The sequence below is a fragment of the Aulostomus chinensis genome, chromosome 6 (genome assembly GCF_037954235.1).
Source record: "Aulostomus chinensis isolate RoL2024-O1b breed Wild chromosome 6, RoL_Achi_v1.0, whole genome shotgun sequence".
NCBI lineage: Eukaryota > Metazoa > Chordata > Actinopteri > Syngnathiformes > Aulostomidae > Aulostomus > Aulostomus chinensis.
This window is the reverse complement of record NC_141325.1, coordinates 28,432,146-28,445,601: the sequence shown is the minus strand read 5'-3', so window position 1 is coordinate 28,445,601 and position 13,456 is coordinate 28,432,146. Positions and strand designations below refer to the sequence as shown.

General features: G+C 44.1%; 1 protein-coding gene across 3 annotated transcripts; it reads right to left on the bottom strand.

The window, feature by feature from the left end:
• Positions 1–107: 107 nt before the first annotated feature.
• On the bottom strand, positions 108–10,659 carry kdm2ba (lysine (K)-specific demethylase 2Ba). 3 transcript variants are annotated; one of them, XM_086207362.1, is made up of 10 exons: positions 10,489–10,659; positions 6,758–6,979; positions 6,437–6,580; positions 5,678–5,764; positions 5,089–5,379; positions 4,171–4,976; positions 3,891–4,054; positions 3,653–3,814; positions 2,840–3,058; positions 108–1,173 (listed from the first exon to the last, which is right to left on the bottom strand). In XM_086207362.1, the coding sequence occupies exons 1-10, from the start codon at positions 10,540–10,542 to the stop codon at positions 992–994; spliced, it is 2,331 nt and encodes a 776-aa protein (XP_086063488.1). In that variant the 5' UTR covers positions 10,543–10,659; the 3' UTR covers positions 108–991. The 3 variants fall into 3 exon arrangements, with proteins under 3 accessions (XP_086063488.1, XP_086063486.1, XP_086063489.1); XM_086207360.1 differs by having other exon boundaries at positions 6,758–6,982; positions 10,489–10,658; XM_086207363.1 differs by having other exon boundaries at positions 5,089–5,370; positions 6,758–6,982; positions 10,489–10,658.
• Between the last annotated feature and the right edge of the window lie 2,797 nt (positions 10,660–13,456).

The following is a 13,456-nucleotide window of genomic DNA, read 5'->3' as shown; positions in this document are numbered from 1 at the left end:
TGCCAATAATGAAATAGATCAACTATACATACGTTGTTAAGGATTCTGATGTGGAGGAGTCGTAAAAAATAGACGATGGACAAGAAATGGACGAAACCCACTGACGGTACAAATGAAATTATTTTAATGCATATTAGCACTTAGTTTTTGGCGATAGCAGATCAATCACAGCACAAGACATCCCGAAATACACACAACACCAACTGCATGGAGTTATAGAAGTTATTTAAACCTGTACGGAGACCCAGATATGTGCTGCGTGACAGAATCAGTGCCAGACGCGCTCGCCACGCCTGGTGCTGGAATCGGGTGATAAACCACATCGACAAGCAGCAACAACCTTGATAAATTATTTGATCCACCGCTGTGAGATATCTATATCAAGTACTAGTTGCTAGATACATGAATAAATACAAACTGTAATAAGAAAATAATAAATTAAGGTTTAAATGTCGGAGTAAACCCCATCAACCACAACACTGAACTGTTGACGACAAACGAGGGCGGAACAGGAGTACGACATCCGTTTACTCTATCATTCTTGAAATACATTCTAGGAATTCAGGAAGGTTCTTATCATAATTTAGTCGGACACGAACGACTGTACGCGTCGCTGTGGACGAGGGAGGGAAACTGAAGAATGGCGCAATATTCTGTTCACATCCTGGGTAGTCTGATTCGTAGCTCCTGAGCAGGTGAGAAAAAACACTGTAAACTCATGAAATGATGTCTGTATAAAAATACTTTCAAACATTTAGAGAATGAAAATTAAAAACAACCCAACAGTCAGTTACAAGCACTTTTTTTTTTTTCATATAAAAGTACAATCTCAACACAAATACATGCTGTTTCATCTCAGTCTGCCCGCTGAACAGTGGCGGCGCCGAGTCAAAGTCTTCTCACAGGCCCAGTTTGGAAAAGAAAAAAAAAAAAAAGAAGGTTCCGTTAAGTGCAAAGAGAGTCTTTTGATCATTTTGGTCATTTTTCTGAACTAGCTGGTCTTCTGCAGCAGTTTGTCCTCTCTCAGTCTGAATGGGACGCTCACAGACATCTCTGCAATGAACCTTTCACACGCCGTCTTGGTCACCTGCTTGCAGAAGCGAAGGTCGATCTGACAGATGCTTCCGCAGCGCTTGAAAAAGTTCAGGGAATGGTCGGTGACCCGGTTACAAACTGAAGGGAACGGAGAGAACGCAGACCAGTCACGAACATGATCATAGGCTGGGAAAACAGATGAAAGCTAAAGCTCTCGTGTGAGTTGATATTCAAAACAAAAACAACGTTCAAGTCAAGTTTAAGTGTGTTCTTGTTTCACAAACAACACTGTGGATCCCCCCCTTTTCTATGACTTTATTCACCTAATCACAGGTAACTGTATTTGTACTGAAGTGCATTCAAGTCTGGTGGTCCTGCGCGCCAGGCTGCCTCAGGCCCCACAGGCACCTCGCTGACCAGCTGATGGTCAGTCGACGGTGAACCTGATGTCGTGAACTCCTCCCGTCCTGAACCACGGTGCAAACGTGTGATCGATTTGAGAAGTACAGACAGTTTCATATTTACAAGATTTAAACTTGTGGGAAAAAAATAAAATCAATCTGCAACAAAATGCAGGAATGTTGTTTATGGGAAAACTAGGAACAGTTGATGGGAACCTTCAGTCAACCACCATCATCATCATCACCATCACCATCATCATCATCATCATCATCAACACCTGCCGATCACAGCTTCTCATCAGCATCTCATTCCACACCTGTGCAGGAGATGGATTCATCTGGCAAAGGTTTGCCAGCAACGATCATTTGACAGAAATAAAATCATTCCAAGTGGCTGTGAAATGAAAGTGGTGCATTTCTAACATTGTTCAGTGTGTGTGTGTGTGTGTGTGTGTGTGTGTGTGTGTGTGTGTTTGTGTGTGTGTACAGCGAATCTGTGCTCGTGGTCATGGTGTTGGTTCTATACTGCATTGATACACTTTGGTTGTCAAGCATACTGGGATATTTTAATGTCGCAGTGGGAATGTTCTGGGACCGTTTTCGGCACCGGCAGATAGCTCCTCCTCCCTCCACAGCAGTGGCCGCATCAGGAGAAGCTGAGGCCTCGCTAGCAACATTAACAATGAGCAGAGACGGTGAGCCAGCTCGCACCACACCGGGACTACGGCACTGAAGAAGCCTTGTCATTCAGCCACCGCTGACCCGAGTGGTGACACCTTCGCTCCTGCTGGTCTTTAATTAAGTATGCGCTCAGCTCAAGGCGGAGCCTTGAGTTCCCAGAAACTGAGTGCAGCCAAAACTACAGGTAAGACATCAAGACATTTTCAAAGAAACGGCGTCAGAAAACTGAACTTCTCTACGATGTTATTTTTGCAGACACAGGGATGAACGGCTGAGGACATTTGTTCTCTCATTGTCGAGTCACATGGTAACGAGTGCACGGTGGCACGAGAGCAGTGATGGTTACATCATTACTTTTCTTTTTTTTTTTCTTCTATAATTAAAACGCTGCCACAGGGAATCAATTACTGAAGTCACCGGGAGCAGCAGGAAGATGACCTTCATGGCTGCACTCGTTTATTTGTGTCGGACTCTCAGGAACAATGAAGGCGATGCGCACTAATGACAGACAACGACTGTGTTGGCTACCAGACTTCTGTTTAGATGCCCTTTGTCTTTCATTTCTCAAACACCCTGTAAGCCCAGTCAGGTGACTGACCCTGTGACGCGCGTGTTGCTCTTCTGACACCGACATCTTCCTCTCTTCTCTGAGATGTCTTACACTACAACCCTGGAAGGTAGCGTGTGTATTCCGCCGCCGCCGTTCCTCCTCACGTCCTCACCTGACAGGTTGATTTCTGTGAGGGAGTCTCTGGTGGTGGTCCCTGCCGCCGTGAGCAGGTTGACGGACTGGTCGTTGACGTGGTTACAGTAGCTCAGGTCCAGCCTGGACAGCAAAGGCATCTGACGACTGATGAGACGTAGTGACGTGTCCGTGATGTCCAGCCCCGCCAGACGCAGGTCCTCCACGTTCCGCAGCTTGCAGCGGTTATCCAGCTGACCTGTCAGCCAGCAGCATGAACAGCAGTCAACATACAACTTCATTTACTTGAACTTATTTGAAATGTGAGCTCTCATTTCACAGGTTTATTTTAACATTTTCAGCTGTGCTCCACAAAACAATCCCCACGTCTGTGACATTTGGAAACAGGCAAAAAAACTCCTACACACTCGTTCCGTCTAATGGATGTGGGAGGCGTTCCTTTGTTTGATACCTCGGATGTCACGTTTCTGATACAAAATCACTGCTTTCTTTATTCAGTGGCGCTACTCAACGTCTTGAGGGAACTCTGGAGGAAATTCTGACCGTCTTTATTCATTCATACCTTTTGCATCAAATTACTCCCAAAATTACTGCAAAAAGTGCAAGGTTCCAAGGAATTCCAGCAGCCGTGGGAACCCTGGATGTGGAGAGGCAGGACCTAAAACTGCTTGGTCTGGACAGCAGGACCTGAAGGGCTCCTGGACTGCCACTATAATATAACTAAGGATATTTTTGAGCTGTGAATCATGCAAATCTGAAGACAGCAGCAATAAAAGACCCCCCATTAAACAATCAAAATAATCAATTTCTTGTCAATAACAAACTGAATCACCTGGTCTGTTGTCTGTGGGGGGGGACAGGAGGTCTCTCATCTGTGCGTCTTTGAGTCCCTCCACCCACTGAACATCCAGGGTGCGTAACAGTGGGCAGCTGGAGGTGCAGAGGGCAGATACCGCCGCCCAGGAACAGCCTGATAACTTCAACACCCGCAGGCCTGAAAGATACAGCTACACTTAAAAATACTGAGGCATAAATCAAACCCTTGTCAATAATCACTCGTGATCAGGTACCTGGCAGTCGGTTAATGAGCCAGCTTAATTGTTTCTTTGATATGTTGGTCCAGCTGAGGTCCAGGGACACTGGCTGGCGGCGGATGATCCCGCTCAGCATCAGCGGCGTGATGGAGGTGCAGCGGTTCAGATTGATCTTTGTCCACAGTCTTTTATCACAGCACCTAAGAGACACATTTGTGTTGTTGATTACAGGATTAGTGTCTTCTTGCTACTTTACAACACATGATGATGAACGCCGGAGTGTAACCATGCTATTGGGCAACAGGCGGTCATTTACCATCTGTTCCAGGTCTTGCAGACTCTCATGGAGTAACACAGCTCCTGGTGTGTGAGATAGCCAAAGATCTTCATCCAGACCTCGCGCTGTATCATGTGCGTCTTCCCGTCTTTCAGAGGTAGTCTGTCGGGAGGGGGGCTTATCGGAGGGGGCCGGATAACGTGCCGCTCCATCTGGACACACTTGGGTGGAGAGCGTGGAGGCACCGGTCGGTTGGTTGGCGTGCTCCTGTTGAAGCCCAGAGGAGTGATCTGACTGGGGTAGAAGTGGCGCAGATCCCAGGGGGTCCCATTCATCTCTTTGGTCTTGAAGTGGGGCCTCTGGTCCCCCGGGTCGTTGCCATTACGGAACAACTTCTTGGGTTCCTCGTTTTCAGACTCTGGCTCCACCTTCAGAGGTTGGCGGTTCTCGTTGGCCAGGGAGTCCTCAGTCTTCTGAATTTCCTGGTTCAGTGCTTTGCTCAGCTCTCGGCTCAGCTCCCTGTTAGGTAAACGCCGCTTGCGGCGAGCTTTGGGACGAGGACCTTTTTCCTGGGTCTCACTTCCACCCTCGCTGCTGGGGCCAGCCTGCGGGGAGCTGCAGTGAGACTGGTCACTGTCGGCTATAGGCGTTTTGAGGGAAGCATGTAAAGGTTCACTCTTTGAGTCTTCATCTTCAGCGAAACCCAAGTGGCCTTTCCTGTCCATGAAACTCCTGAAGTGAGGCTCCCGTCCCTCATCATCCTCCTCCTCATAAGCGTCTTCATTGTCCTCCTCCGTCTTGATTTGGTGCAGAAATTTAGAAAAATGAGGATCGTCTGATTTCTCCTGCAGGAAAAAGGAAAGATTTTAATTACATGAGTTTGGTTTGATTGAAGACACTCATTGCCCGAGATGTCTGATACAACATGACAACAAACATGACAGTTCTGGCAGGTACCTTCTTTCTCGCAAAGAGATCGTCGTCCTCCTCGTCTTCAAAGAGCTTCCTCTTCTTCCTCAGTTTATCCTCAGGTCTGGGCCGGGGTATCATGCTGGGGGACAGCAGCGGTGGCTGTCGGGGCAGAGACTCCTCGGCCCCTCGGTACCTGGGTGTTTCCTCTTTGTCAGATCTCCTCTTGGCTGCGGCAGAAATGTCCCCCTCCTCTTTAACAGGCTTCTGTTCCCTCAGCAGAGAGCCGGGGAGGTTAGAGGCGTACTTGAACCCTGGACCCCTTTTTTGCTTTAATACCAAAAGGGACAAAACAGGCGAGACAACTTTATACCTTTAGCCTATGACGACACAGAGAGTCGAGTGTTTTATGGCGTTATAAACATTCCTGCCTCTGATTGAACATGACAAGTACTTTCACCCTCTACAGGAAAATGAAACAAGGTAAAAACCTGACATGTTTAATGAGATACTGGATGCGAGACAGAAAAACTCACTCACACACACACACACACACACACCTGTTAAAGGAAACCGTGTTATAATTGTGAAAACACGACCATCTACCACAAACTTCCTCACACATATTTGTACTCACTTTCCCACTTTTCCCCGCGTGGTTGCATTTGGGACACTCCCAGCAGTTCGGCAGCTCGTCGTTCACCACACCTGAAGCATCGCTCACCTGGTGAATCAACCGGATTGAAACAAGAATAACAAGTCTTGTTTAAAAACGTGAAGAACGTGGGGGAATTGAAAGTGAGTGTTGTTACACATCTCTGTGACAACGGTTTATCCTTGGTTGTACGCAACATGCAGACTCAGGATTTTGCAATACTGATGAAAGAGAAATGATATTAAAAGTGTAAAAAGGTGGGGTAGAGATGTGTTGTAAACAGAAAGTTCGGGTTAAATACTTCTAATGATTCTGACCACCAAAAACTCTGTACTATGCAAAACAGAGGTGCATGTGAAGAACTGGTTTAGCTGAGGCTACCACAGCAAAAACCTGGTGTCATCTTCATAACAGATACAAGTTGGGTGTGTGTGCGCTTTGTGTTGTCTGAATTCACCAACTGCCTTTGATCACTGGTATTGTTGAGTGTTGGGTGAGTCCAACCCTCAGGGTTATGGTGAAAAGAAAAAAAAAACCCCAACATCTCTGAACCAAGGGATGAGTGTGTTTACTGATAAATAAACACATGACCTTCCCAGCTCTTAGTCACTGTCACTGACCTCACTCCTATCACCTTTGTCATCACATTAGGTTACAACACTCAGGAATTCCTGGAACTCAACAGTCACTGTTAGTGATGGAGCTGCAGCAGCTCCCTGCTACCGGCCGGCTTCTCTCTACCTTGAGGCAGTTGGGATGGACGATCTCGTTGCAGATGGAGCACTCCATGAGCATGAAGTTGAACTTGTCCTCCTCTTCCTCCAGCGTGTCCTCCTTTCCGGCTTCCTTACACACCACACACACTGCTGTGTGGGGCAGAACTGGCTGCAGGGATTCAGAGCAGAGCAGAAGGGATTAAATACCAAATTTGGATTTTAGAATGAGTCATTTTTCAGAACATACAGTACTTCTTATGTGTGCCATCTACCTGCTAACATGAGATTAAATGTTCTAAAACAAATGCTCTTTGTCTACAACACAAATACAAGACTGCTAACTCACTGCAATGCACTGTCTCATAATGCAGGACTGCTTCATGCGACCCGGTCCTCCAAACTTCTTCATGTCCTTGCAGAAGTGACATTCTCCACATTCGGTTCGTAAACACGCTTCGCATTTTCGGCAGCGTGTTCTCCTACGCCTGGCTCCAGACGAGCTGCGATTGGACGGCAGCTTGACAGCCGAAGACGTCCCCATCTTGGGCTTTGGCCGATTGGCTGCCCGCTGCTGGAAGACACAAAGAGACGCTGGCTGGGTGAGACAAAGAGACGCTGGCTGGGTGAGACAAAGTGACACTGGCTAGGTGAGACAAAGTGACACTGGCTGGGTGAGACAAAGTGACACTGGCTAGGTGAGGCACGACAAGAGAAGAACTTCAAGGGGGAGGGAGGGTCAAAAATTTGAGCTGAACAACAAACATAAGTCAGCTTTTACAAGCAAAATAAGGTGAGAACCTGTCAGTACTGAGCTGCAGGTACAGAAAGTGAGCAGTAACAGGTCTCACATCAAATTTATGTTTCTTGCCCTAAAAAAAAAAAAAAAGGAATCAAGCCAACACAATATATGGCAGTTTTGTTTAATAATGTATATAATTTATTGAGTATATGTCTTTGTCTGATATTTACTGATGTCTATTATCCGTACAAAATAAGTTCATGTATTCACATTTTGTGCATAATTGAAAAAACAACAACATGTAAACACTGTAAATGTGAAAATATTAAACTTTTCATTTCTCCATTAGCATTGGAAATGCCCTTCAATCATATTTACTGTCGTTTCCTCTCCACCGTTGAGGAGCGAAAGCAAGCTGACAGATGCAGCTGTGAACGTTGCTGACGAATTTGAACTTTCCTAGAGGCGACTGACGATGAAAACTCTTTATCGGCTTTCAGGGTGGCGACAACAACTGAGACCACGGACGAAACCACGAAATATCATGACTGAATGTAACAGAGAGACCCTGTAACAGATGATGCAGCACATTTGGCCTTGGCAACCAACATAAAAAAAAAAACAAAACAAAACTGATCATATTTATATTAGAAGCTGGTTTAACCGTGTGTGTGTGTGTGTGTGTGTGTGTGCTAGTTTAATTGACTGAAACACTTGGTGAGTCACTTGCCAGAAACCCCTCCTGGTGACTATACATTTACAGTACACTGCATGTGTGACTCATGGCTCTCAAATATTCATGAGATGTTACACACACGCACCACAACGCTCTCCATCACCAACACTAAATTCACGTGTGGAGAATTTCTCCCGTCTATTTTTAGTGTCTTCCCTGTTGCCATGGAAGAATGGGAAAGTAGTGTGAAAATACGACAAATCACAGGCCATTCCAGATACTCCTGTTCTAGCTGGAGGTGTTACCTTGGCAACATACTGGCTGGCAGTAACTGTATGAAGAGCCAACTGCAGGAGACACATTAAAAATAAGCCAACGGAGAAAAATGTTTGGTTGTGATCATTCATTATTGTGAAGGCAGTTATCGCTACTGCTCATTATTCCACACGCTCCGCTCCTCCAGCAGCACGTTTTTCATACCAATCCACACCTTAAATATTCAAATTCATGGATTTGTGAACACCTGGATCAAACCATATCTCCATTGCAGTTTACTACTCGTCGCTTGACCATCACAAGTTCAACTGGTTGAGCCCGTTAGTCAGCGCCGGGCTCCGTAGCGCTGCACAAGCTGGTTAGGAAGACTGAGTCAACTTCCTGATGCAGAGGAGCCCAGAGGTGGCTGGACGGGTTGAACCGCCAATCAAGGCATTCCAGGCTGACAAGAATCTCACTTTGTGTTAATATTTCAGTTTCCAGAGAGAAGAAAACCTGATCTGTATCTGTCCACTGGGACAAAGAATCGGCTCATTTTATCGTCAGGAAATAACAACGTGTTCCTTCATGATCACCAGAGTCTCATCTTGTTATTATTTGCCCTCAGGAAGAGTTTGTTATGTACACCTTAATATCAATGAGTCTTCTGTAAACTACAATTGAGCTTTCTCTGCTGTTGCAAACTTGACATTAATGCAACTCGGCCACAATACCTATGTATGGAGGCCAAAAAAACTGCCAAAATAAAAAAACAACAACAAAAACTCAATAAATAAAATATCCCATGAAATGCACAAAAAATATTATTCAATTATAATCAATGTAGCAAATAATGAACCCAATGAGACACTGGAATGACGGTCCCTTATCTACAAAATTAAACACAAATGAATCGCTGAACATGGATGTAAAAAGAAACAAATGAGGGAACAAGAGGGAAAATGCAAAGGGAAAGTCCGTCTTAATTAAAGTAAATAAATAGAGTACATGCAAAGAGAAAATAACAGAGAAACAGTCAATGAAGCAAAGCCTGCATTTACGCTTGGTATTATTTTTAGTGTAGTTAATGTCATATTAATGTGAATAACAGGTTGCTCATTTTTTAGCTCTATATTTTTTGTTCGGGCAGTTTTAGACCTCCATAAACACTAACAGTGGTGTTCAGCACATTTGACTACACTGGAATAAATGACAGGGGAAGTCGAGGGGAGGGACGGCAGGATATTTTAGGTCAAGTGCTCCCGAATTCTGACCGCATTTAGCAACAAAGTTTTCTTCTAAAAAGGTTGGACGCACACGCTCTGCTTGTAACACCACACATAATGAATGACAAAACCGATCTTCACTTCATTCCTGAACATCCACTACCCTTGTAACGCTTGACAGTCTCTGAACAGAGGTTGCATAACACAAAAAGTGCAGTAGCTGTGGAGTAATATGTCAGGAATTTGGGATTGGCCCATGAAGTAAAACATGATGGCCCATATTTTTTTCACTCCCCTGACTCAGCTTCAGCATGGACTTCAGTGGGAGGAAATCTCAAGGCCCATCATCTGATTCGACCGTCCTCAACACACACTCCAAAAATGTGACAATGACATTACACAAGGCACCATGTTGACACTTCTCACATTTCACCTGCACGTTGAAGGTCTCTGGTGATGAAACAGGTAAATAAAGAAGTTCTGAGGAACCTCAAGGTGCAACCCGTCAAGTCTGGCATCTGACCCATCAACTACGTTTCCATCCGAGGTGGGAAAATGGGGTCAGCATAACGGACTTGGACTTTCTAAGAGGGTTTACCAGTGTGAGGAAACCTTTGGTCTACAAGCCAAAGAAGGAGAGCCACTTCATTGTTCCCTTTCCCCATCCCCCTCCTCACTAACATTAAGCCTTCTTGAAGACGCACGGTGGAGAGGTAACTTTAAAAAAAAAAAAAGAAAGAAAGAAAAAAAAGTGTGGAACAAATAAGCACAAGTAGGGAAACACGGAGGGTACGTGTGCATGTGAGAAGCAAAGTTCATTTGACAGAAAATAGTCCTGGCCTCAGCGAAATGGGTCACTTACGGCTGATAGTTGTGGTCAGTGGTGGCTAACATGATAGATGTGTCCCAACAGGAGAGCACACCGCTATGTTTTGACGGTCAAGTCCCGGATTCAGTTACCACACGGAGCATTGAACGTTAGTTGCGCCCAAACCAAAACACTGTAAACGGCAGAGGAGCCTTTAAACACTGTTTTTCAATCCGTGTGGACAGAAATTAGGAGCGGGTAAAACACTCACGCCAATAAAATACGCTATCGCGGTAACGAAACAGTTCGATAGAAACCCCTCAGCCCTACGAGCGAGAAGGCAGGTTGGCTAACGTCATGTAGGAGCTCTGACCTGTTCGGACTCTGAATCATATTCCTCTTCGTCTCCGCTCAATGACAAGGCCATGGCTCCTCTCTCTCATCCTTCGTGAACGCCTGAGAAAGCTAACATGGCTGAACAAGTCAGCCCAACTCAGCTCGTTCCCCCTCCTTCAAAACACACCGCAGCGCAGGCAGATGGCAGCTTTGTCCATTAGGGTATGTTCAGGACACAAGGGAAACGTGGGAAAATTTTGTTTCTCTTTTTCATAAGTCCAACACAGCGTTAAAATGAGGGGGGGGGGGGCAAATACACTGAAAGAATAACAGAAAATTAACGTGTTTTGAATAAATAAATTCTACTAAAATAAAGAACGAAGGTAAAAATTAAAGAACGTGTACAAATTGTCGGCTAGATTGCCACGCATAAACGTCATCTACCATTCAATGGAGTATTACCGAGAATCGTGAACACAGCAAGGATAAAACAGGAAGTGGAGATAAGCAGGTGAGAAAAAAGAGTTCCCCTGTACAGACGTCCGTCTTCGTTTCTGCTCTCTACATCTCGCAACTTTGGTTTATTCTATATTAACTAAACTATGACAACAGTAATGAATATCGTGAATGTCATTGAAGATAATCGATGGTTATTGATATGTTATTAACTCGGCGATTTGTTTAAGTGCAAAATTAACGTTTTTGACTGTCTGACGTTTCACTTGAACTGGCAAAAACAACGGATATGAGTCAAAAAATGAGATTCAATAATATGTCAAATGTCCCGTGGACTGGTTTGAGGTATTTCGGTCCACTGAAACTGAGAGTTTAAATATGCTGACACACAGACACTGTTCATCTGATTACAAATTCACAATTCATAGATTTACATTCTAGAGTCAACACCTTCATCTCCTGGTCATCATTTCATTTCAGATCCAATGTACTTCATTAAATAGTCAACAGAACACGGAGTGTGCGACGCAACCGCCATGATTTCCTAAATAAAGAAAACGTCTTCTGGCGCCATCTAGTGGGAGTCCAAAGAATGAATCTGTGGCATTGACAGCAGCTGCCAATCCACAATGTGGATTGTTTTGTGTTTTTTTTTGGTTTTTTTTACAATCTACGTATGATAAAAAACGATATACAGGGATTATATTTAACCATAACAATTAACCATATCGCATGTAAACATTAACGGAGCAGCTCTGAATATATACTTTACAGAGGCAAGCAAGCTTTCAGACTGTGCAGGGACAAATTAATGAACGCATTGTTGTGGGATTATTGTTTCAGCACCGAAAGAGACTCTCACCAATACCGAGGCGGCGGAGGGACATCATCACTCGCATCACTACAATCAAGGCTGAAACCCAGACAGCAAAAGCACATCACGCAGCAGGCGCTTGTATCATACAAAACTGTTGGTTTAATGGGATCAAACCCCTGCTGATTCTGTAACCATAAGCACATTCCCTCCTTTGCTCACTCTCCTGCTCCACCCTGAAGATTGATTTCACAATCACAAGCACAGAGCCACACATGTTTCACTCCTCCGAAAGCTATTTCTAAAAGAAAAAAACCCCAAACCGTATCATCTTCCCATTTATGCTCCTTGTCCTCAAAATATCAAGAGCTTGTGTGTATTTTCTATGGACTAATGAGACTCAAGACTTTGTTGTTTTCTTGCCTGCAAACTTAAGCAACACTCTCACAAAGAAAGGACTGTGTCTCCATTTGAATGGCTTATTGTGGCACAAAGGCCCACGCTTACTGCAGCTAAGAGTAGAACTGTGCTACTGCATTTATGAGGTATAAATAAGAATAGTATCACTATTTTTGTGTGACAAATCAAACATGAGAAGGTTACAAAAGTGTGTGTGTGTGGGGGGGGAATACACCAAGAGACTTAAGAAATGAAAAAGCATGATTCAAGAATGGGGAGAGTGACTCGCAAACAGGAATACAGAGGAGACGATGGACCCTGGTTGTTGGGAAACCGTAATTCCATCCTAAATGAATCAGAATAACATCCACTCTCTCTTTTCAACTACAACAAGAATTAAACGACAGCTATAGAAGATCTGCCCAACTTTTAAGTCAATATTCATACATATACATAGTGCCGAGTCACCCGGTGTATCTCGGTTATTATAATCAATAATAGTCATGTGACCACAAATTAAGGAAGTGCTCAGTTTATCTTGGGTTGAATCCCATAGAGAGATACTTGAATCAGAGGGAGAAGTACCATTGTCACGCTGAGTAAATTGTTAAGTTCCCAGTCTTCCAATGGATGTTTTGGACATTATTATATGGAATTAAATTCAGTAAAAGCTTCATAACAATGTCATACGCATAAATGTCAGACGTGAGTTACAGTGTGAAGCAGTTTTTGTCTCTGCGGGGGTTCTGGAGGAGCCGGAACAGTCTTGGAAAGTCTAAGGCCCTGACTTTCTACGCTGCATACAGAAGCACATTTAGACTTTCAATAAATGACGGAGGTTTAGTCTTTCTTACACTGGTGGCAATGATAAAGTTCAAAATCATCTCCAGTGTGTTTAATTGTGTCAAATTGTTGTTGTTTGTTTATTGGCCAATCATCATAAGTAGATAACTTGTTTTAATTTCCATATATGGGTACACAACAACCTGAGGTGTGTATAAAATAAATGCCATTTGAAAGAAATACTTCTACTTAGCAGTAAAAAAAAAAAATCAATGTCAATTACCCTTCCAAATATATACTGGGTATATTTTTTTTAAATATTTGTGTACAAATACGTGTGGAGTAGCCATACTGTTGGCCATGAGATTTATGTTTTGACATGATCTTTCTCATTTGAATATTTGCTGTCCTTCTGTCTGCTTAACGCTCGGGCAGATGCGAGCTTGTAGAGGTCACAGAGGAAACCGGATCCACGGCTCCACGGGCGTTAATCTCCAGTCATCATTGTGCTGCTTTATCTCTTCTTTTTCTTTCCTTTTACATTAGAAAGCGG